The sequence below is a fragment of the Oppia nitens genome, unplaced genomic scaffold (assembly GCF_028296485.1).
Source record: "Oppia nitens isolate AA-2021 unplaced genomic scaffold, nextdenovo-longstitch-racon4-pilon3 scaffold36_pilon_pilon_pilon, whole genome shotgun sequence".
NCBI classification, from domain to species: Eukaryota; Metazoa; Arthropoda; class Arachnida; order Sarcoptiformes; family Oppiidae; genus Oppia; species Oppia nitens.
In genome coordinates, this window is record NW_026533217.1 from 19,433 (window position 1) to 41,433 (window position 22,001).

Here is a 22,001-nt window from a genome sequence, read left to right on the forward strand (position 1 = left end):
TATACTGTATTTAGTTATTTTTTAATTTAATTTAATGTCATATCAATATTAAATAATATAATTTTTTTTTTAAATTATACTAAACAGTATTAGTAATATTTTAAATACATTTTTCAAAAAATTTAGCTTAAAGCATTTTTTTAAAAATTATATTAAATATAATAATAATAATATTAGTGAACTAAAAAATTCAGTTATATTTTCAAACAAACAAATATAGCAAAATAAAAATTCAATTTTTATTTTAAACTATTTGACATTTATATGTAAAGTTATGTATTAATAATAATAATAATAATAATAGAAAATAGCAAATATAAAAAATAAATATTTCTATAATTCTACTAATATTAATTAATTAATTAATAATAATAATAATATTATTATTATTAATAAATTATTATATATATATATATATATTAAAATTATAATTAAATAAATTAAAATATAATCAAAAAAAATAAATAAATAATTTTTTGTGTTTTTGTTATTTGTTTTATTTTTAGGATATTTTAAAGATATCGATATATATATATATAAAAAAAATTATATATTTTTTTTGCAATCAATAATAATAATAACTTTCGGCTAATATATATATATTTAAAAAAAATGTCGGCACACCATCAACACCAACACCAACAACAACAACAACAACAACCACCAACTAAGAGACAGTGGTCACTACCCCGACGGCTAATGTCTATGGGCTTTACCGGCCTGAATAGGACAACCTCTAACATCGAGCCCCGAACCGTTAACTATAGCCGTAGTAACGGTATCGACGAAATTGACGACATTAGATATATTAAGTATGTATTTTTTATAAATTATAATTAAAAATTAAATTTATGTGTAATAATAAACAATACAATTGATGCCCCCGGGTCTCACCCCCCGCCCCAACACCTCCTCATTTAAGTGATATTGAATACGAGGCCATCAAAGATGAACTGTTCGGCGAGTTTGGCTTTACCATCGACCAGATTACCGAAATGCAAGGCCTGAGTATTGCGGCGGCCATTCATAAGACCTATCCGACAACGGCCTCCGGATCGTCGTTGGCCTCGTCCGCGTCCGCGTCCTCATCATCGTCATCGGCCACTGTTGTCGGTAACGATAGCCGTACTGTTGCCACCAAACTATTGATTTGTTGCGGTAGCGAACTATTAGGCAAAAGTGGACTGGTAGCTGCCAGACATCTCAAATTGTTTGTATGTATAACAACATGCATTTTTTAAATCTAGTAGTAGTGGTAGTAGTGGTAGTAGTGGTAGTAGTGGTAGTAGTGGTAGTAGTGGTAGTAGTGGTAGTAGTGGTAGTAGTGGTAGTAGTGGTAGTAGTGGTAGTAGTGGTAGTAGTGGTAGTAGTGGTAGTAGTGGTAATAGTGGTAGTAGTGGTAGTAGTGGTAGTAGTGGTAGTAGTGGTAGTAGTGGTAATAGTGGTAGTAGTGGTAGTAGTGGTAGTAGTGGTAGTAGTGGTAATAGTGGTAGTAGTGGTAGTTGTTGTTGTTGTTGTTGTTGTTGTTGTTGTTGTTGTTGTTGTTGTTGTTGTTGTTGTTGTTGTTGGTGTTGTTTTTGTTGTAGTAATAGTAGTCGTAACATACCTGTCCATCAATGCGTTAGTAATTTAGATGAATTAATTAATTAATTAAAAAAAACTAACATATAATTAACAATATCTATATTATAGACTTACCTTTATATTTTATTTATAAACTATTTATTTATAATAATATTATTATTATTATTTCTATACCTTAAAAGGTTAAAGGTTAGGTAATTTTTTTTTATTAGTGTTAGGTGTATTTAACATAATAATTTTTTGTTTGTTATTATGTATAAAAAATATCTATAAATGTTTTATTTTTTTATTTTTTACATTTATCATTGACAATTAATGTCTCAAAAATAATTAATTGCTATAAAAAATATTATTTTAGAAATATTAATAATACAGTTATAATACAATATTTAATATTTAATATATAATAATAATACAATAATAGCTATTTTATAATAATATAATAATATTAATTATAGCTATATATTTATAAATTATAATTTTTGTTTTGTTTTTTTAGAGATTTTATTTTATTTTTATTTTGTTGTAAATTATATTTTTAATTCATTTTAAATTAATACTATTACTCATAAAATATTTATATATATATATGTAAATTTAATTTTTATAAATGCACGCATTTTTGTTTGTTTGTTAATTAATATCTAACTAAATGTCTATTTTATTTAAATGAATTAAATACTTAACTGTACATTATTTTATTTTTTTGTTATAAATTTTATCTGAAATACAAACGTCACCTGAAATATAAATGGTTAGTAGTTTAGGAAATATACTGTATATACGTATAATAGTTGATATAAATAGATATATTGTATATATATCTATATAATATATAACAAAACAATTTACAATAGTATATCTCAAATTATATAATTTATTTGATATTTGATACCAAATTTATTTTTTTTGTTATCTACTGTGTGTGTGTGTGTGTGTGTGTGTGTGTGTGCTAATACCTGTGTTAATGATGTACAAGAGCTGCTGATGATGATACCTGTGCTCAAAAAAATATATAATTTTGTTGTTAAATTAGTATTGCAAACACACACACACACACTCACATACACACACACATATATATATACACACACATACACACACATACACACACATACACACACACACATAGACACATACACATACACATAGACATGCATAGACATGCATAGACACACACACACACACACACACACACACAGACAGACACACACACACACACATACATACACACACACATAGACACACTATTGTGTGCCTAAATTTTTAATGACAATCACTATTAAGTATTAACAAATAAATATAAAAAGGGTATTATTATTATTATTATTATTACTGATAGTATTATTGTGTCGACAAAATATATAATAGTATTAAAAGTATATAAAGTTTTTTATTATTTGTGGTACAGTATATATATATTGCACTTACAGACAGATTATAGATATACAATACAAATAGATAGATAGATAGACACACTTTATATAGTTATATACAGTATATTTTAAAAAACAACGATATAATTAATTATTTATTTTATCATTTTATTTACTCTTATTGTTGTTTTCCTTATATAATATCTACAGTAATTGTATTACATATATATATATATATATATCAGGGTTGCGAAAGGTTTTCGATCTCAGGGGGGTATAGGGGGGGGGTGAACAATTTTTATTGCATTTTTAAACGACAATTTTTCATAAAATTCGACAAACCTTACCCCCCTACCCCCCCCTTTCGCAACCCTGATATATATATATATATATATAATATTACACATAAAAAATAAATACTTAACTTTTTTTAACTGTAACTTTTTTGCGGTTATTAAAAAAAGGGGTTTCGTCCGACCATTTATAACCCGACACCTGGCCGTACCCCTCACTATCACCGACTGATACGCCAGTGTCAGGAATTTGAGATATCGTTTCTATCATATCTGCCAAACGAGTCGCGACTGATTCGCGATTCATACGATCTGGTTGTGGACGTTATGGACGACTATCAGCAAAGTCTGAACACCAATAACCAGGAAATACTCGGCAAACTGGTCGACGTTTGCAATGCCGGTACACCAGTGGCCAGCGTTGACGTACCGTTTGGCTGGTCGGCCAACGATGGTCCGCCCCGTAGTAGTGGCGGCATCGGCGGTGCCGGCGGTGAAGTAATGCCCGTACTATTACCCGAGTGTCTCATATCGATGATTGCGCCGAAAATGTGTGCCAAACTGTTTACTGGTCGCCATCATTGGCTGGGCGGCCGTTTTATATTGCCGTCGCTGTCCCGCAAATATAAACTAAATTTACCGAAATTTGTTGGCTCCGAACAAATAGTGGCCATCGATACACATTGTTATTGAAAATTGTATTTTTTTTTAAATTTATTAATTAGTTTACTATTGATTTTTTTTCATACAAAACTAATTTTTTTTAAAAAAAAATTATTAATTATATTTTATTTTTCAAATTAATTAATTTAGTTTTTAATTTTTTGTCCAGTAATATATATATATTTTAAAATTTATGTTATTATTACAGTATTTTATAATTATATCTATATATATATATATATCTATAATTACAGTATATATATAATTATTATATAATTATAAATAATTATACAGTATTTTTATAAAATTAAAAAAAATATTTCTAGTGTTTATTCTAATAATTAACTATTTATTTTTAAAAACATTTTATTTATTTATTTTATTTTAAATTTTTATTTTATTATATCATTGTCATAAACATTAATCTTATAATATACAAAAAGTTTAACATATATTATTGATATTATTATTATTATTACTGTAATTATTTTTATTGTATATTAAAATCTATTATACTAAAATTTTATTTTATAATCTTAACAATTATTATTATTATTATTATTATTATTATTATTATAAAACTCATGTTAAAACTGTTTCATTTAACTATATTTTATGATATATAATGACTTTACTATTATATTTTTTATCATAATGTTAAACATTTATATATATATATATAATATACTATAATATTGTGGCGAAAAAAAAAGTTTAATTACAATATAAAAAATAATTTTATTTATATAAATTACATTTTGAAGATTATTGTATATAATATATATCATATATTCAATATATAATCACATAAACTATTATAAAATATTTATTATAAAAGTTTATCCCAGGTTTATGTCGTAATAGTGATTGAAATTTTACTTAAAATTTTATTGAAAAAAATACAATTTAACTTAATCTACAAAAAATCTAAAAAATTTTTGTTCAATTTGTATTCAAATTACTTGTAATATATTTTATTTAATTATAAAATTAATTAATAAAAACAGATTTGTTATATTTGAAAAATAAATTTTTTAATTATACAAAAAAAATATAATAATAGTATTTTTGTTTTAATTTTTTTTTAATTTTTAAAAATAGTTAAAACATTCATAAATAGCAAAACTATATAATTTTTATTTATAATCAAACACTTAAACACCAAAAAAAAAGTTATTATTAAAAAAAACTAATTAATAACTGGAAAAAATAATTTGAATTTAATTATTAGTAATAGTTTAATAATAAAACAATAATAATTTATTAATTTAATAATTAAATGAAATTTTATAAAAAAATTATAATTTATTTTATAAGAAATTATTTTTTTTAAAAAAAATATAAATAAAATTATGTAACAATACATAAAAATATTTTTTAATTTAAAGTAAAAACAAAATAAGTAGAAATTAAATCAAAAAAAAAAGTTAATCAATCAATCAATCAGACAGTCAATCAATCAACTCATCAATCAATCAATCCATCCATCAGTGGTTATGTCATCGATAACGAAGACGTCGACTCAAAATCTACGAAATGGTCGAAATCGGGAATCGTTTGATCAATTCGGCGATGATTTGGCCGAATTGATACTCAGTTATCTACCTATCGATCAATTGATTAAATACGAGTCAGTGTCCAAACAGTTTCAACAGTGCGGCTCCGGTAGTCTTAGCCGTATTCATCTGCCGACCGAATGGATCAATCATATATGCTATCGGTATTGTCAATGTTGTGATACACCGGAAGAAAAATTTGCCAATCATTTGATGAAAAAGTTTCCGAATATATCTTCCGTAAAATTGTACGAAAACAACAATCAAGTATTGATGACAATCGGCAGCCATTATCTGGAACTATGGCCACAACTCAGTCGTATCGATTATTGTATGCTAATTAGTAGGAGTAGTCGACTCGGTGACCAACTATTGGACACCAATAGCCTATCGGCTGTCATCAGCATATGATACGTACGTTGCAAGTGTCGCCCGATTTGGTAATACGCGGACCGAAAACATGGCTCAAACAGTTCAGCCGATTAGACAGTCTAACAGTTAAACGTATCGGCAATGTGTTTGCCGATGACGACGACAGTAGTAATCAACTATTGGTTAAGGGATTGCAATCGTTTAGAATCGACAGTTTGCTTGACCCTCGATATGTCGACCAGTTTCGGCAATTTATCGCCGATAACATTGGTCTCCGACGATTGGTCATCAATTATATACCGTTTACTGATGATGTTGATGACGAGACCAACAAAGATAAAACAAAACAATTGTTTGAACAGATCTCGCGACTGGAAAAACTCAATCAATTGGATACTGCATTACATCTACAGGCGTTACCATCAATACCGGATCCATTGCTACTGATTGCCGACAATTGTCTAGAATTATGTCGTCTAAGACTACAAATCTGTTACGATTATGAAGACATTGATTTGCAGGCATTTATCCGGACATTCAAATCAGTCAAACAAATGCATCGTTTGAAACGTCTTGATCTCGATATGGTTGGCGAAAATGATTTGGACAACAATGACATTGATTTAGCTGAAAGACATTTGTCGTCGACACAGATGACTGATCTGCAGTTAACACCGAAATGTTGGCCACAACTAACACATCTGAGAATTGGCGGTAAAATTACAAAACTAATAGTCAATCGGCAGTTCTTTGCCAATCTATACCAAAATCTACCGCGACTTCAGAATCTAGAAACCGATATCCGTTTGAATACAGTAGTCGTCGACAATGGACCCGAACTTATTCAGTCATTGATGTCAACAAAGTTGCCGTCAATGCAGTCACTGGTCATCCAGAGTCTAGTGTTTGACAACATTACTGATGAACTGGTGTTGAAAGCTATGGACAGTTATCGGTCTAAATTGAAACTGATTGAAATTACAGCCATTGATTGGACACAACCAAAGCCCAGCCGACCGTACGATCCGATGATTACCGATTCATATCGACTCATATCCGTATCAAAGTAATTAAGTGAACAATCAATCAGTCAATCAATGATATGAAATTTGAATAAAAAAAATTGATTTAAAAATCATTAAATCAAAAAAAAAAATTCAAACAATATATATATATTTATACTGTTTTAGTGATATATGATTTAATATCTTTATTACAGATACTAAATATATTAATATATATTATAATTGAATACTAATTTGTATTCATTGGTCAATCATCTATATGATGGGTAGGGGGTGTGTGTGTGTGTGTGTGTGTGTACGATAGGAGGAGGCGCTGATCCATTGATTCATTAAAAAAAAATCATACATAAATCAATTAATAATAATTTAAACAAACAAAAAAGTTTTATTATTATTATTACACATAATGTAAAATACATTGTATTGTATTTAATAAAAAAAATGAGAGATAGAGAGAAAAACATACAAAAAAAATTATTGATAATAATAATTATAATTGAGTTTAACATATTATATATAACATATATAGATTTTTTTTGTGTATTATTTTTGTTTGGTTTTATATACAATATTTATATGATTGTGAATTAAGTGAATTAACATAAAAAATCAAATCTAATAAACAAACAATTGATTGAAAAATAATTACAATATTATTATTGATGAATTGAATAATAAAAACAAAATCAAAGAAATTAAAGTAAATTTTAAAATAGATTTTTTACAATTATTAAATAAATAATAATACAATCAATCAATATATAGTACAGTATTGTTATTATTAAAAAAAAAATCATAACAACATTTAAAACATTGATTTTTTATTATTATTAATCTATAAATTTTTTAATACTATTTTTACGATATATATCAATAGTTATGCTTTTAGTTTAATTTTATTTTAAATAAAAAATAACATTTATTTAAAAGTTATTAAAAAATAGTTAAATGTAATACAACTTAATAATTGGCAAAACTAGAAATACTAATAAATTTATAGCAATTAATAAAAATGCCATAATTTTGTAGATTTTATCAAACAATATATCAATTAATACGGGATTATTAGTACTAATAATTGTTATATCAATGTCATCATCGGTAAGTTTTGGTAGTTTTATAGTAGGTTTACAATCAAACAAATCGACAGTTGGTTTCATATTACCATTTCTACACTACAATTAGTTATATTTAAAAAAAAACAAATTTTAAAAAAAAATAATTAATATTATACACAAAAATAATTTTGTTTTACCGATTGATTTTGATTACTACTATTAAATAGACAATAGTATCCAATATCCCGGTGCTTAGCAAATACAATGCCCTCATTATCATCCGATTCTAGTATAGCTATAATCCAATACTGATCGCCAATATTGTCGACAATATCGGGTATTTCCTGACTATAGGCAGTAGTATTGCTGCTGCCGATAGCTATCGGTAACTTCGGGTCATTGAAATCATACAATTGATGGCTACGTTTGACTATAACTACATCATCACTATTATTATTATTGACTTGCGATTGAAACCATTGTGTTATAAACAATACATGTGTGTCTACCTGAGCCTTGTATGGACTAAAGGCTATGGAACTGTTTCTGAGCTCAGGTAGTGTAAAATTACCCGATTTGGACATTTTAATTGGTAATAGAGTATATAATTCTAGACAAAAGTTGGTCCATTTATCCGACTATTCAGTTGGTATATAGTATATACAGTATGTATGGGTGTAATGATAGCATAAAAAATAAAATAAAAGTTATGTATTAAAAATAATATAGAAAAGCATTATAACTATTAAAACTATTGTGTGTGTGTGTGTGTGTGTTTGTTTGTATGTGTGTGTATATATATGTATGTATGTATTTATGTATGTATGTGTGTGTTTTTTATGTGTGTTTGTATGTGTGTTTGTATGTGTGTTTGTATGTGTGTTTGTATGTGTGTTTGTATGTGTGTTTGTATGTGTGTTTGTATGTGTGTTTGTATGTGTGTTTGTATGTGTGTATGTATGTGTTTGTATGTATGTATGTGTGTTTGTATGTGTGTTTGTATGTGTGTATGTATGTGTTTGTATGTATGTATGTGTGTTTGTATGTGTGTTTGTATGTATGTATGTGTGTTTGTATGTGTGTTTGTATGTGTGTTTGTATGTATGTATGTGTGTTTGTATGTGTGTTTGTATGTGTGTATGTATGTGTTTGTATGTATGTATGTGTGTTTGTATGTGTGTTTGTATGTATGTATGTGTGTTTGTATGTGTGTTTGTATGTGTGTTTGTATGTATGTATGTGTGTTTGTATGTGTGTTTTTATGTGTGTTTGTATGTGTGTATGTATGTGTTTGTATGTATGTATGTGTGTTTGTATGTGTGTTTGTATGTATGTATGTGTGTTTGTATGTGTGTTTGTATGTATGTATGTGTGTTTGTATGTGTGTTTGTATGTGTGTTTGTATGTGTGTTTGTATGTGTGTTTGTTTGTATGTGTGTTTGTATGTGTGTTTGTATGTGTGTTTGTATGTGTGTTTGTATGTATGTGTGTTTGTATGTATGTGTATTTGTATTATGTTTAAGCTGTATGTACAGTATATGTGTAACCATCAAACCTGTATAAAATATGCACAATGACTACTCGACCAGACATATGATTCAACACTAAACGCTATGTCTATTGAAATATCATCATCGCTACCGATAAACCCGATCGGATAGAAATTGTCCGACAATTTTCTGGCCCGTCTATCCCATAGACCCGTTAGATTGTTATCCAATTGCCAATAGTATTGACCATTGACTATATAATAGGGTTTACTGTGTTTGCTATAACTATAGACAAATCCTGTATCTATTAGACCATTGTTTGTCTGTTTCTGACAGATATCATAGTAGACATCCAGTGATAGACAATTGATTTGAAAATGTTTGGTCAGTAAAACTAATAATTAATTTTTTGTTTTATTGGAGAAAAATTATTTATCAATTAACTAAAAAAATATTAACAATTAATTTACTAATTAATTAATACCAATTGTTTGTAATATAATAAGCAAAATGTATATGAATTTCATATTGAATATCATTTTTCGTTATTTATTTTTTGTTTGGTTATTGTATTAAAACAAAATTTATTGATTGATTGATTGTTTGATTAAAACATTAGTTATTTATTTAAATTTAAATAACATTAACAAAAAATAAAATAAACTGAAATTATTTAATATTATTTTATTTGCATTGTTATAATATATATCCAATAATTTTTGTAATTTTATTAATTAACAGAAATATAATTACAGTTATAGTAATTTCACGTTCAATTAAATCAATTATTTATTTTTTTAATTATTATAAATAATTACTAATAAGTTTAGGTCTCGTTAAGCAATAAAATACAATAATATATTTTTTTTGTTGACAAAAAACTTTATTTATTTTTATTAATTAATTGAATTTGTTTTTAACAAACAAAAAAACTCAATATTTTATTTAATGTATAATTATTTTTCTAACAAAAAATAAATCTAATTCAATATATCATTTGATTTGTTAATAATGATATATAAATTATTTTTAAAAGTTAATAATAAAATGTAAAAAAAATTGAATATTTTTAATGAATTATTTGTTAATTTGAATAATAAATACAATATAAAGATTATACTGATTTTAACATAATCAACAACAAACAAAAAATTTTAATAAAATAATTATTAATTAAACATAATATTGAATATACGTATATAAGAAAATAATAATTTTTTTTTAAATATATAATAATGACAATTAAGTAATGGTTTAGATGAATATTTTCAAAATCAATTGATAATAATAATAATAATACTAAAAAATAATTATAATAAATGCTTGATAATTATATTTTTTTTAAAAAAAATTAATTAATTAATTAATTAATAATAATTGTTTTCATATATATATAATTGTTTTTTTTAAAGTTAGATAAAAAAAAGTATATAAACTTTTTTTGTTTGATTTGTATGTATGATAACCCCCTCTCAAAAAACCCCTCCCTATCCTCTCTTAAACCTCTGCATCGCGAGCGGGCGTTTCAATCTCTTTGATGACTTTACCGCCACCACTGCCACCTCCTACAGCACCTGTACCTCCACCACCACCGCCACTACCGCTCACTGGCTTATTGTTGGACTGGTATTCAACAAACGGTTGCTGACTATTATTATATATATAAAAAAACAATTCAATTAATAAAAAAATTAATACTACTATTGATATATATATCATAGTAAACATATACATACACTCCAGCTTCTCCGGTATAATGGTCGGCACCTGTTTTACGCATATAGATAATACAGCCGATAACTAGTATGACTACTATAAGTATCGGTAATACAATACCGACACCAATGCCGGCTATACGTCCCGTATACTTGAGATCACCTGTTTGTTTGGTTTTTAAGTAATAGTTAGTAGAAATACAATACAATAGTCACTAATATATATAATTTACTGATTTATATATTTATCATAACTTACTGATACACTCGGGGTCGACACCCCACGACCATAGGCCGTCCTCACGGCATCGGCGAGCCTCGTAGCCGACCAATCGATAGCCATCGTCGCAAGCAAATCGTACGATAGTTCCCGGCCAGTATCGGTTTTCCGATTTGCGGCCATTCAACGGTTTGGGCAGTGCCGGACATCTGGTAACTATCCAGTTGTTGTGGGCGGGGATGGGATGGGAGGAAATAAAACAATTGATTAGCGGTTCAGTAGATACACACCGACATCATAGACATCATAGACATCATAGACATCATAGACATCATAGACATCATAGACATCATAGACATCATAGACATCATAGACATCATAGACATCATAGACATCATAGACATCATAGACATCATAGACATCATAGACATCATAGACATCATAGACATCATAGACATCATAGACATCATAGACATCATAGACATCATAGACATCATAGACATCATAGACATCATAGACATCATAGACATCATAGACATCATAGACATCATAGACATCATAGACATCATAGACATCATAGACATCATAGACACCGACACCGACATCATAGACATCATAGACATCATAGACATCATAGACATCATAGACATCATAGACATCATAGACATCATAGACATCATAGACATCATAGACATCATAGACATCATAGACATCATAGACATCATAGACATCATAGACATCATAGACATCATAGACATCATAGACACCGACACCGACATCATAGACATCATAGACATCATAGACATCATAGACATCATAGACATCATAGACATCATAGACACCAATAAATATAAATACCAACCTTTTTTGCTAACTTCATTGGCCAACTGTAGGGCATAGGCTTCGTGTTGTTTGGTTTGTTTGGCATATTCCCGATCGAAAGTCTGTATATAATCGTATTGGCAGGCAATGGATTCGGCGCATACCTGATCCATCTCGTCCCTCAAGTGCTCGGCCCAGTCGGGCAGCCGAGGGGGTAGTCCAAAATCGGGCAGGAAATGGGAGTCGTCGTAGTAGGCAAACGATATGGCATCGTGATGGAACAAGGAGGCCGATTTATCCCTGTCCAACGCTGACAGTTGCTCCTGTACCCGGTAGGCCATACCGAAACGCATATGTATGTCCTCCTGGGTTGACTGCAACGATATTGTCTGGCCATTAGGCAGTGTAAAGTCATCTAACGGATCCTTAGAGTAACGGCCCAACAGTCCGTACGTACTATTCTGTTAGTATTAGTAATAGTTGTAATAATAATAGTTAATAATTAAGTAATAATAATAGTAATAATTTGTAATTAAATGGTAAATATATTATTACTAAATACTGTATAATATTTTTTGTTTTTTTTTTTGGTTGATTAAAACATTTTGTTGGGTAATTAATATATAGTTTGAATTGAATAAAATAAATAAATATTTCTAAATTTAGTTATAATTTTATAAGTTATTTATAATTAATTAATTCAAATAAATATTTATTATTTTTATGTGTGTTATTTTTAAGTAATATAATACTAGATATTTTCAATTTTTTTTTTATGAGTTATGATTTTGTTTGTTTGTTAGGTAAACATAATATATGTGTTGGAAATATATATATAAGTTATAATAAATTCATAATCAGATACTAAATATCTATATATTAATTATATATATATATTTTATTTGTCGGCTATTCATAATATATAAATTATATATACCGGTAATAATAATAATAAATTGAATTGATTTATATACACTATACTCAATGAGTATAATAAGCAATTCAATTACTAATCCTCTCAATAATCTCCTAAATTTATGATAACTTTTTTTTATCAATCTATGCATAGATGTGTGTATGTATGTGTGTGTATGTATGTATGTGTGTGTGTGTGTGTGTGTGTGTGTGTGTGTGTGTGTGTGTGTGTGTGTATGTGTGTGTATGTATTGATATTACTCAGTAATAATAATAATAATAATTTATATATATTAAACTTTATGGTAGCTTTGATTTTATATAATTATAATGTGCTAAAATTTTTTATGTGTCATATTTATCATACAAATACAACAACAAAAATTTTATGTGTATTTTTCCTAATTATTTGTTTGTAAATATTACTAATAAATATTCAGTACTAATATAATTTAATTAGTAATATTTCACTAATATAGCTAATAAATTGAATAATTATATATATATATAAACTATAGTATATCTCTAATATACTATTAGACAACTCCCCCCCCATAACTCAACTAATTTACTAACCATACAGTAATATATACAATATATATGATATACAGTACACTACTAACTACCCTACCCTCCCTGCCCTCCCAACAAAAAAATAGTTGATGTCTACTAATACTTAACAAATAGTAATAGTCAGTTAGCTCAACTAATTTACTAACTATACAGTAATATACCCGTACAGTACACTACTAACTACCCTACCCTCCCTCCCCTTCCCCTCCCCCCCCAAAAAATAGTTGATGTCTACTAATAGTTAATAAATAGTAATAGTTAGTTAGTTATCAATATTTTTTAAAAAAAAACCTAACTAACCAGAAACTGATAGGGCGCATACACATGGACGGTCAGATGGCCGCCATCGGACATCACCTCAACACCGGCACCCGAATCAAACATTGCAATCACGTGCGACATATTTTGTATGCCTGCCGGCTGATACAGGGTAACACCTTTGAAATTTTGCAAACGCATCGACTCGTCCCACCAGTGAACGTACTCCTTGTCCACAATGACGTACATCTGGTATCGCCAACGGGCGGCAATCGGTCGCAACCGAAACTCGACGGTACTCGAAATGTTGTCTTTGGCCGCTATGGCCGTCAGTGCAGTGGCATTGATAAACGGATCGGTACGTCGGTTGCGGGGTACCTGTTCAAAACGGGCCTGTACGTCTATATTACCACGGGTAAGGGTGGGTGAATGGGGGACAGTTAGGTGTTAATATTGTCAATTGGCTATTCAAGTATTTAATCAGTACATGGATTTGGGATAATAATCGGTTAATTAGGTAATCAATCAATCAATTGCTAGTTTGTATATGTATATTAAATATCTAGTAAACTATACATTCAATTTTTTTTAAATGACCAAGAATAAATAATTGTAGATAATATTATTAAACTTAATAATTAATTAATTGATTGATTATTTTATTTTTTTTATTATTAATTATAAAAATTAACTAGATAAGTCAACTATTACATACTAAGTCTATTAACTATTATTAACTAGTTAATTTTACAATTAATCAATTAATTAATAATTAAGTTTAATATTATCTACAATTATTTGGCCTTGTTCATTTTTTTATAGAAAAATAATTAAATGTATGGTTTACTACTATAGATATTATAATACATATACAAACTAGCAATTAATTACCGGTCCATAACCTGAATAGTCTACCCAAATGCATAACTATACTATTATATACAGTATATATATATGATACTAACCGATCTTATACAATGGACTATCGACATGTAGAAGCGTAAATTCACCCTTAGCATTGAACGTAAAATTATAGCGGTCAAAGGTTATGAAATGTGGATCACCATAAACTGATCCGATGGCCGGTGCCTGATATGATGAACAATCCTGGGATGTACGCCAATAGTTATACATTTGACAGGTATGGGCGTTGTCTTCTTTCGGTTGCCATTTACAGCAGAAAAAGTAGGGCATAGTGTCGTGTAGCCATTCGGACAGCGCCGGGATCTAATTGGGTGAGTGAGTGAGTGAGTGAGTGAGTGAGAGAGAGAGAGAGACAGATAGACAGATAGAGAGACAGAGAGACAGAGAGACAGAGAGGACAGAGAGGACAGAGAGGACAGAGAGGACAGAGAGGACAGAGAGACAGAGAGACAGAGAGACAGAGAGACAGAGAGACAGAGAGACAGAGAGACAGAGATACAGAGAGACAGAGAGACAGAGAGACAGTTAGCTAACTAGTTGTTTAGAAACTACAGGTGCTCCTACTTACCATCATACGCATTTTATACGGATGTTTACCGTAGACAAAGGCCCGCGATGGCCGTCCGCCGTACATTGAATCGGCCGTTTGTATCAGTTCACCGTAATCATCGTAACAACATGTCTGACCAGAACCTCCAACACTGTAGGGATGGGGGAAAACAGTAGGTTAGTATATGTATATGTGGTGGACAGTTAGGTTATTAATACTAACGATGGTCGGCCAGTTTTCACACAATGCAAGGCACCCCGATGAAATGTTTCACACTTGCGATCGACAACATTGCACTCCAAATCGGGAGCAAACTGTCCCCTATTCAACAATGCCTGATCCATTGAACACGGGCATCGGAATACTACCCGTGCAAACATATCGGCATACGATTCCTGTTGAAACCAATTATGACAAAAATGTTCCTTCCATCGCCCAGCTTCTCCATACTCGCGCTCATACTGGCGCTTGAAATACCAGGCAATCGGCATCGGTCGGGACCAGATCATCGGCGACTGTTTGATCTCTTTGCCCAGTATTGTCGGATCAGTTAGATTCAAGCCTAGGAAACCGTAGGTAATATCGGTTAGGCCATAATTACGGCGATCCCTGAACGTTGCCGGATCTATCAGTGCCCTAATCTGGCCGAGTCGGTAGGCACCGACATCACCAATATTATCGATGAATGTCAAGTGTGGGTAGACATCCGATGTTTCACGATAGCCCCATAGCGATAGGGTTACCCGGGCATTGTCATCCCAGGCCAGTTTAGTTGGTTTCCATTTGACTTCCATGGATAACGGTTCCTCCAGGCGATCGGTATCGCCCAGTACTACAATATCATCGTTGGCTATATCGGGAGGTTCTATGAGGGGTGGGTTGGATGGGAACAGTTAGATCAAAAATCAATTTAACAAAAATACTATATTTAGTGCATTGATGCACAGTTAGGTTGCTGAGTGTGTGTATGTGTATGTGTATGTGTATGTGTATGTGTATGTGTATGTGTATGTGTATGTGTATGTGTATGTGTATGTGTATGTGTATGTGTATGTGTATGTGTATGTGTATGTGTATGTGTATGTGTATGTGTATGTGTATGTGTATGTGTATGTGTATGTGTATGTGTATGTGTATGTGTATGTGTATGTGTATGTGTATGTGTATGTGTATGTGTATGTGTATGTGTATGTGTATGTGTATGTGTATGTGTATGTGTATGTGTATGTGTATGTGTATGTGTATGTGTATGTGTATGTGTATGTGTATGTGTATGTGTATGTGTATGTGTATGTGTATGTGTATGTGTGTGTGCATGTATATGTATGGGCACACTTACGTATATAGAAATGACCCAAAAATAGTGTCCTATCATCTACTGTAATGGACAAATCGACATAACCGTGCCACATAACTGCCGGTGTTATACAGGTTGCGTGATTGAAGTCCCTGAATATGCCGGGTACTATAAAATTTTCAAACTTGCACGTTATGATACTCGTAGGCTGCAAGCACGGGCCGGTAAAGTTGACCAGAGTTCCGCCCAACATAGAGCCGACACGCGGGAAAAAAGTCAACGGTAACCGATCGGGTAGATTGGGGTCCAGATCTTTTTCGATGCACGCCCCCGGCCATACCTCTTCGTCTATTTGGAAAAAATATCGGCCCCTAAGTTTGTTACCCCACCCCCGGGTGGTCAGATAGGATATACGCGGGTTCTGCGAATAGGGCTTAAACTCAAACGTACGGGTAGTGTTGCCGGCATTGAAACCAACCTATAAATTAGTAAATTAGGAAACAAACAGTAGGTTAGGTCAATATCTAACTGTCCATTGATTTAAATTGTTTATTTGATTGTTTACGAGTGCTTACATAGGCTGCCGATCCTTTCAGGCCTTCGTAGTTGTCCTGATGGGTGATCCACTGGATCTGGTCGTAGTTATACATGGCGTACGTCCGCATCTCATCGGTGGCTATTACGCACTGGTAGGTGTTTGTCTATTTTTTTATTAGATGGAGAGGGGGGGTTAAGTTAGGATACAAAATGTTAAATAAGTTTTTTTTGTATTTTGATGGGTGTGTGTGTGGGGGGGGGGTATATCCTAATTTATTTGTTAGGGTAATTAGGAGGGTGTGGTGGGGGGAGTGACGGCACACTACACTTACCACTAGCGGTGTTTCTGGTCGCCTATTGACCACGGTCATATTACGCCAGGTTATAATCAATGCAAATTTTGGTGTAAAATCGGCCGCACCTATCATACCCTCCCGGAAGTCCAATATAATCCTATCCCTTAGGGTTGTATTGAGTTCGCTTTCGATGTTAACGATTTTCAGGTATACCCCGGCATAGGGTACTTCGGTAGGTATGTCCTGTAGGGCAAACCACGGGGCTATAATCGACGGATCTTCCATTTGTAGGCTGTCCTTGGGATTGACTGGGAAATTAAGCGGAAACTTATACGATAGGAGACCCTTATTGAAGGCCAGATAGCCATCCCTTTGGATCTATGATAGAGAGAGAGAGAAAAAAGTGTTAATTAATAGATATTTAATAGTATTATTGTTGTGAAAAAAAGTTTTTTGTTTTTTTTAAATGTATTTTTTGTTTTAAAAAATTCAATATATATTTACAGTATTGATAATTAACTTATTTTTGTTTCAACAAACATAAAAATATCACTAAAATATTTATTACAAATTATTGTACTATTATTTTACAGTCTATATATAGACTTAAATTAATTGCAAAAACATAAAGAAATAATAAAATATGATTTAAATGAGTGATTGAATTGATTTTTTTTTATAGAAAATTACAGGTAATATGTTTTATAAAACATATTTTTAAAAAAGTCAATAGACTTACTGTATATCAAATTTATTAATAAATATTAATAATATTTTAATAAATTTTGTTGTTGTTATTGTTATTAAATAACAATTTAAATATTGAACAACAAAAAAATAATCTATTAATTTAAATAATGAATCACTAAAAGATTTCAAGCACCTGTACCTAAAAAAAAATAATATCTAACGATTCCCTATATATAACTGTAATTTTTTTTGTGGTCAGTTTAGTGGTGGGTTTTTTAATGGATAAGCGGGTGTGTAATGTAATTTAAATGAGTGATTAGTTTTTTAATAGTCTATTGTTTTATTATTATTGTATAGATATTAAGTTATTATTATTATTATTAAAGTTTATGGATATTAATACTTCAAAAACAAAAATTTTTTTTTTAAATAGTTTAAAATACTGTAATTCAAGTAATCAATTATTTTCGGTTATTATAATTATTATTATTACCCATATATAGTGATAGTAGAAACCGAAAAACGGTAGCCTAAACGGCAGGGGCTGGTCATGAATGGGTTTGGCTGATGTAATCTCAGTAAAATCGCTCAAATTATACGGATACATAAGCTCCTGGCGAAAGGCCAGCAAATCGCCCAATATTTGCGGTCCTTGCGGTTGTATGGGTCGGGCATTTCCCGGTATGAATACCGGTGCTAATTAAAAAAAACAAAAATAAAAAATAAAATGATTAGTATGTTTAGAAAATATTTTGATATATTAGTGTAATATTAGTTAATAATAATTCAAAAAATAAATAAATTTTTATTTCCCCTCTCTATTACTAATTAGTTGCTTATAATAATAATAATAATAGTTTTTTTTTTGAATTAATACACTATAATATAATTTAAAAGTTTTTTGTTTGATTGATGGAAACTAATTATAAAAAACTTAATTTAATTTTTTTTTAAATGTATCTAAAAAATTGTTTGTTTAATTATTATTATTATTATTGTAAGTTTGTTTGTTTTTATAGGTCAGTCCCCCCCCACCCTTTCCCTATATACATACCCTGTCCCTGTCGGGGCGGACTTTGTCGGTTCAAATTTGTTTGCGCTGAGCTTATGGATGTCCAAAATGATAGTATAATTAATATGATTGATATAATTAGTTTGTTGTTTGATGACAATAGTGATGCTGATTGTGATGAGGATGATAGTGATGATGAGGATGAGGATGTAGTAGACAATGGTCTAAATGTTTGAATAGTATTCAAACATTTTAAAGTTTTTATTCCCATTATTTTTGTTGTTGTGGTTTTATATATAATTAACTCTCAATAAGTATATAATTATGTATATTGATGAGAAACTTTACATTATCCAGGTTAATTATTTGTTTTTTATTAATTAATTAAATAATAATAATAATCACGAATAGTATAGTTAAAACTTAAAATTTAAATTACTATTTAAAAAAATAATAAAACGGTTATAAACTGTTAGTTAAATATTTTTTGTCAATGAATTGTGTATTCAATGAATCACTAAATACTGTTAATATCACACAAATTAAAACGTTTTAATAATAATAATAATAAATTTTTGTGTGATTTTACTTATAATTATTAATACTAATAATACTAACCACACCCTAATGGCTGTTAGTTAAATGATTTGGTTTATTTTCAACTATATATTTATATATATATATATAATATATGAGAAAATTATATCTTTAAGTGAAATAATAGATGATAACAACTATAACTATATATATATATAAAAAAATAGTTGTAATAATAATTTTTTTTGCTTTTTTACAGCGCAATCACATAATACACACACAAAAAATAATAATATATAGTATATAATAATATACGAAAATATAATGAAATATATATATATAGAAAATTAGCAAAAAGTTTGTTAAAAGTAATTATATTTTGTTAATACAGTATATAATATCTATTATAAAGAGTGCCTCCAATAGTGATACCATTACTATACCAATACTTATACATATACTAACAGCCAATACCTTAATAATATTAATAATAACAGTCATAATCATAATTGTTATCATTATTTCCACTTACCAACAGTTATTGTCACTAATATATATATATATTTCACTTTAATATTGACTTTTATTTGTCATAAAAACAGTATATTTCCAACTGATAACATATTTTTAATATTAAATAATAATATCTTAAATTATATATATATATATATATATTAATATATAGGCCTTTACCAAACAATATCAAGAAAATTAAATACAAAAAATAATTTTTATGTATGTATTATAGAAATTGTAATTTTGTTTGTTTGTTTGTGTTGACAATCCCATTCCCGGGAACAGTTATGTTATATTTTTATTTTATATAATAGATAGGTATATATACAGTTTATATATATATATAATTTTGTATATGTTGTATAGAAAAATTTATTTATGTTGCTTGATTATTTTTTAATTTTTTAATTTTTTAATTTACATATATGATTGTACACTAAAAATAAAATTTGATATTAATTTTATTTATTTTTTTTAATGTTTGGCAATTTGTTTGCAATACATAGAAACTATTATAAACTAATTTTTATTATGAAATAATTTATTAATAATTAAATGGGAATTCAATTGATATTTGAATGAAACAAACAATTATTTGAAACACTAGTTTGTCATACATAGGAATGTATGTTATCTTTAAGTAATAATAATAATAATAATAAATGCCATTATATTTACAATTATATCAAATAAAATAAAAAAAATAAAATTGATATATTGAAGTACTCTCTTTAAATATATATATATATTTTTTTGTTGTTGATTATTATAATATAAAAGTAAAAATGTGAAAAACTATATACAGGTATATACTGTATAAAAAAATCAATGATATTATTATGACTACAATACGATTTATTTATTACTAATAAAATATAAAATGATAATATATTTATAGTACTATATATACAGTATATAAAAAAATTAGTTTATTGTTAATATACAGGTATTGTATATTATATTTGAAATAAAAACATATAATTTTTTTTATAGACGACCGGAAATTATGAGTAAATTATTAGATATTTTATTATTTATTTCATTAAATATTTTTTAGAGATTAAATTTTTTTTTATCATTTATTTGAGAGATTTACTGAAAATCCTATTTATTATTATAACTGTTATTTAAAATTATCAAATCGGAAGTAAAAGTATTTATATTAATAATAAAAGATTTATTATTATTTTATTTTTTAAGTAATAATTTCAATTAATATTATTTATCATTAATTAATAATAGCTATGATTAATTAATACTTAATATTATTGATATTATAGGTTATTATGTATAATAAGTATTAATTTATATTATTGTAATTAATATATTGTAAGTATGATAACTAGTAATTAATTTTTATTTTGTTTATTTAAAAATACACATATTTAAATTTATAATTATTATATTATAAATAATATTATTTAATAATTTATTTAATATAATAATTTAATTTTCTATGTTTTTCATTTAATTAATTAATTACTTTAAAAATTAGTTTATTTTTTATAAAATTTTATAAATAGATTTTTAAAATATAAATAAATAAATACTTAAAATTTTTGTAAAATTAATTTTATGTTTTTAATTTATAATAATAATAATAGTTGTCATGGATTTATATTGTATGAGTTGTACTGTATGTGTAAAAAAAGTTTTTATCATGTATTTGAAAATGCAATACAAATATACTGGTGTTTACTGTAATATATATATTTCAATTTC

The 22,001-nt window shown here is 28.3% G+C and overlaps 3 protein-coding genes across 3 annotated transcripts; 1 reads left to right on the plus strand and 2 right to left on the minus strand.

The window, feature by feature from the left end:
* Positions 1-641: 641 nt before the first annotated feature.
* On the plus strand, positions 642-3,946 carry LOC128957140 (NAD(P)H-hydrate epimerase-like). Its single transcript, XM_054302857.1, has 3 exons — positions 642-812; positions 923-1,214; positions 3,425-3,946. The coding sequence occupies exons 1-3, from the start codon at positions 700-702 to the stop codon at positions 3,944-3,946; spliced, it is 927 nt and encodes a 308-aa protein (XP_054158832.1). The 5' UTR covers positions 642-699.
* Positions 3,947-7,813: 3,867 nt separating this feature from the next.
* LOC128957089 (uncharacterized) lies at positions 7,814-9,774 on the minus strand. The gene is made up of 4 exons (XM_054302805.1): positions 9,483-9,774; positions 8,125-8,565; positions 7,942-8,044; positions 7,814-7,854 (listed from the first exon to the last, which is right to left on the minus strand). The coding sequence occupies exons 2-4, from the start codon at positions 8,509-8,511 to the stop codon at positions 7,814-7,816; spliced, it is 531 nt and encodes a 176-aa protein (XP_054158780.1). The 5' UTR covers positions 8,512-8,565; positions 9,483-9,774.
* A 1,084-nt stretch (positions 9,775-10,858) lies between these two features.
* Positions 10,859-19,859, minus strand: LOC128957142 (protein mesh-like). Its single transcript, XM_054302860.1, has 13 exons — positions 19,269-19,859; positions 18,708-18,910; positions 17,561-17,902; positions 17,267-17,392; positions 16,734-17,169; positions 15,617-16,259; positions 15,413-15,545; positions 14,886-15,147; positions 13,963-14,321; positions 12,215-12,635; positions 11,392-11,568; positions 11,154-11,295; positions 10,859-11,065 (listed from the first exon to the last, which is right to left on the minus strand). Exons 1-13 carry the CDS (start codon positions 19,495-19,497, stop codon positions 10,915-10,917), a joined length of 3,624 nt encoding a protein of 1,207 aa, XP_054158835.1. The 5' UTR covers positions 19,498-19,859; the 3' UTR covers positions 10,859-10,914.
* Positions 19,860-22,001: the final 2,142 nt, after the last annotated feature.

Bases quoted from the DNA above. Each gene is read 5' to 3' on its own strand.
- LOC128957140 (XM_054302857.1), top strand. From the start codon at position 700: ATGTCTATGGGCTTTACCGGCCTGAATAGGACAACCTCTAACATCGAG. The intron at 813-922 runs GTATGTATTTTT...TCCTCATTTAAG, and splicing joins GACGACATTAGATATATTAA to TGATATTGAATACGAGGCCA. The intron at 1,215-3,424 runs GTATGTATAACA...TATTAAAAAAAG, and splicing joins CCAGACATCTCAAATTGTTT to GGGTTTCGTCCGACCATTTA.
- LOC128957089 (XM_054302805.1), bottom strand. From the start codon at position 8,511: ATGTCCAAATCGGGTAATTTTACACTACCTGAGCTCAGAAACAGTTCC. The intron at 8,045-8,124 runs GTAAAACAAAAT...AACTAATTGTAG, and splicing joins GTAGTAATCAAAATCAATCG to TGTAGAAATGGTAATATGAA. The intron at 7,855-7,941 runs GTACTAATAATC...TAAATTTATTAG, and splicing joins CATTGATATAACAATTATTA to TATTTCTAGTTTTGCCAATT.
- LOC128957142 (XM_054302860.1), bottom strand. From the start codon at position 19,497: ATGGGAATAAAAACTTTAAAATGTTTGAATACTATTCAAACATTTAGA. The intron at 14,322-14,885 runs GTTAGTATCATA...GTGGTAATATAG, and splicing joins TAGTCCATTGTATAAGATCG to ACGTACAGGCCCGTTTTGAA. The intron at 11,296-11,391 runs GTAAGTTATGAT...CCAAACAAACAG, and splicing joins TGTCGACCCCGAGTGTATCA to GTGATCTCAAGTATACGGGA.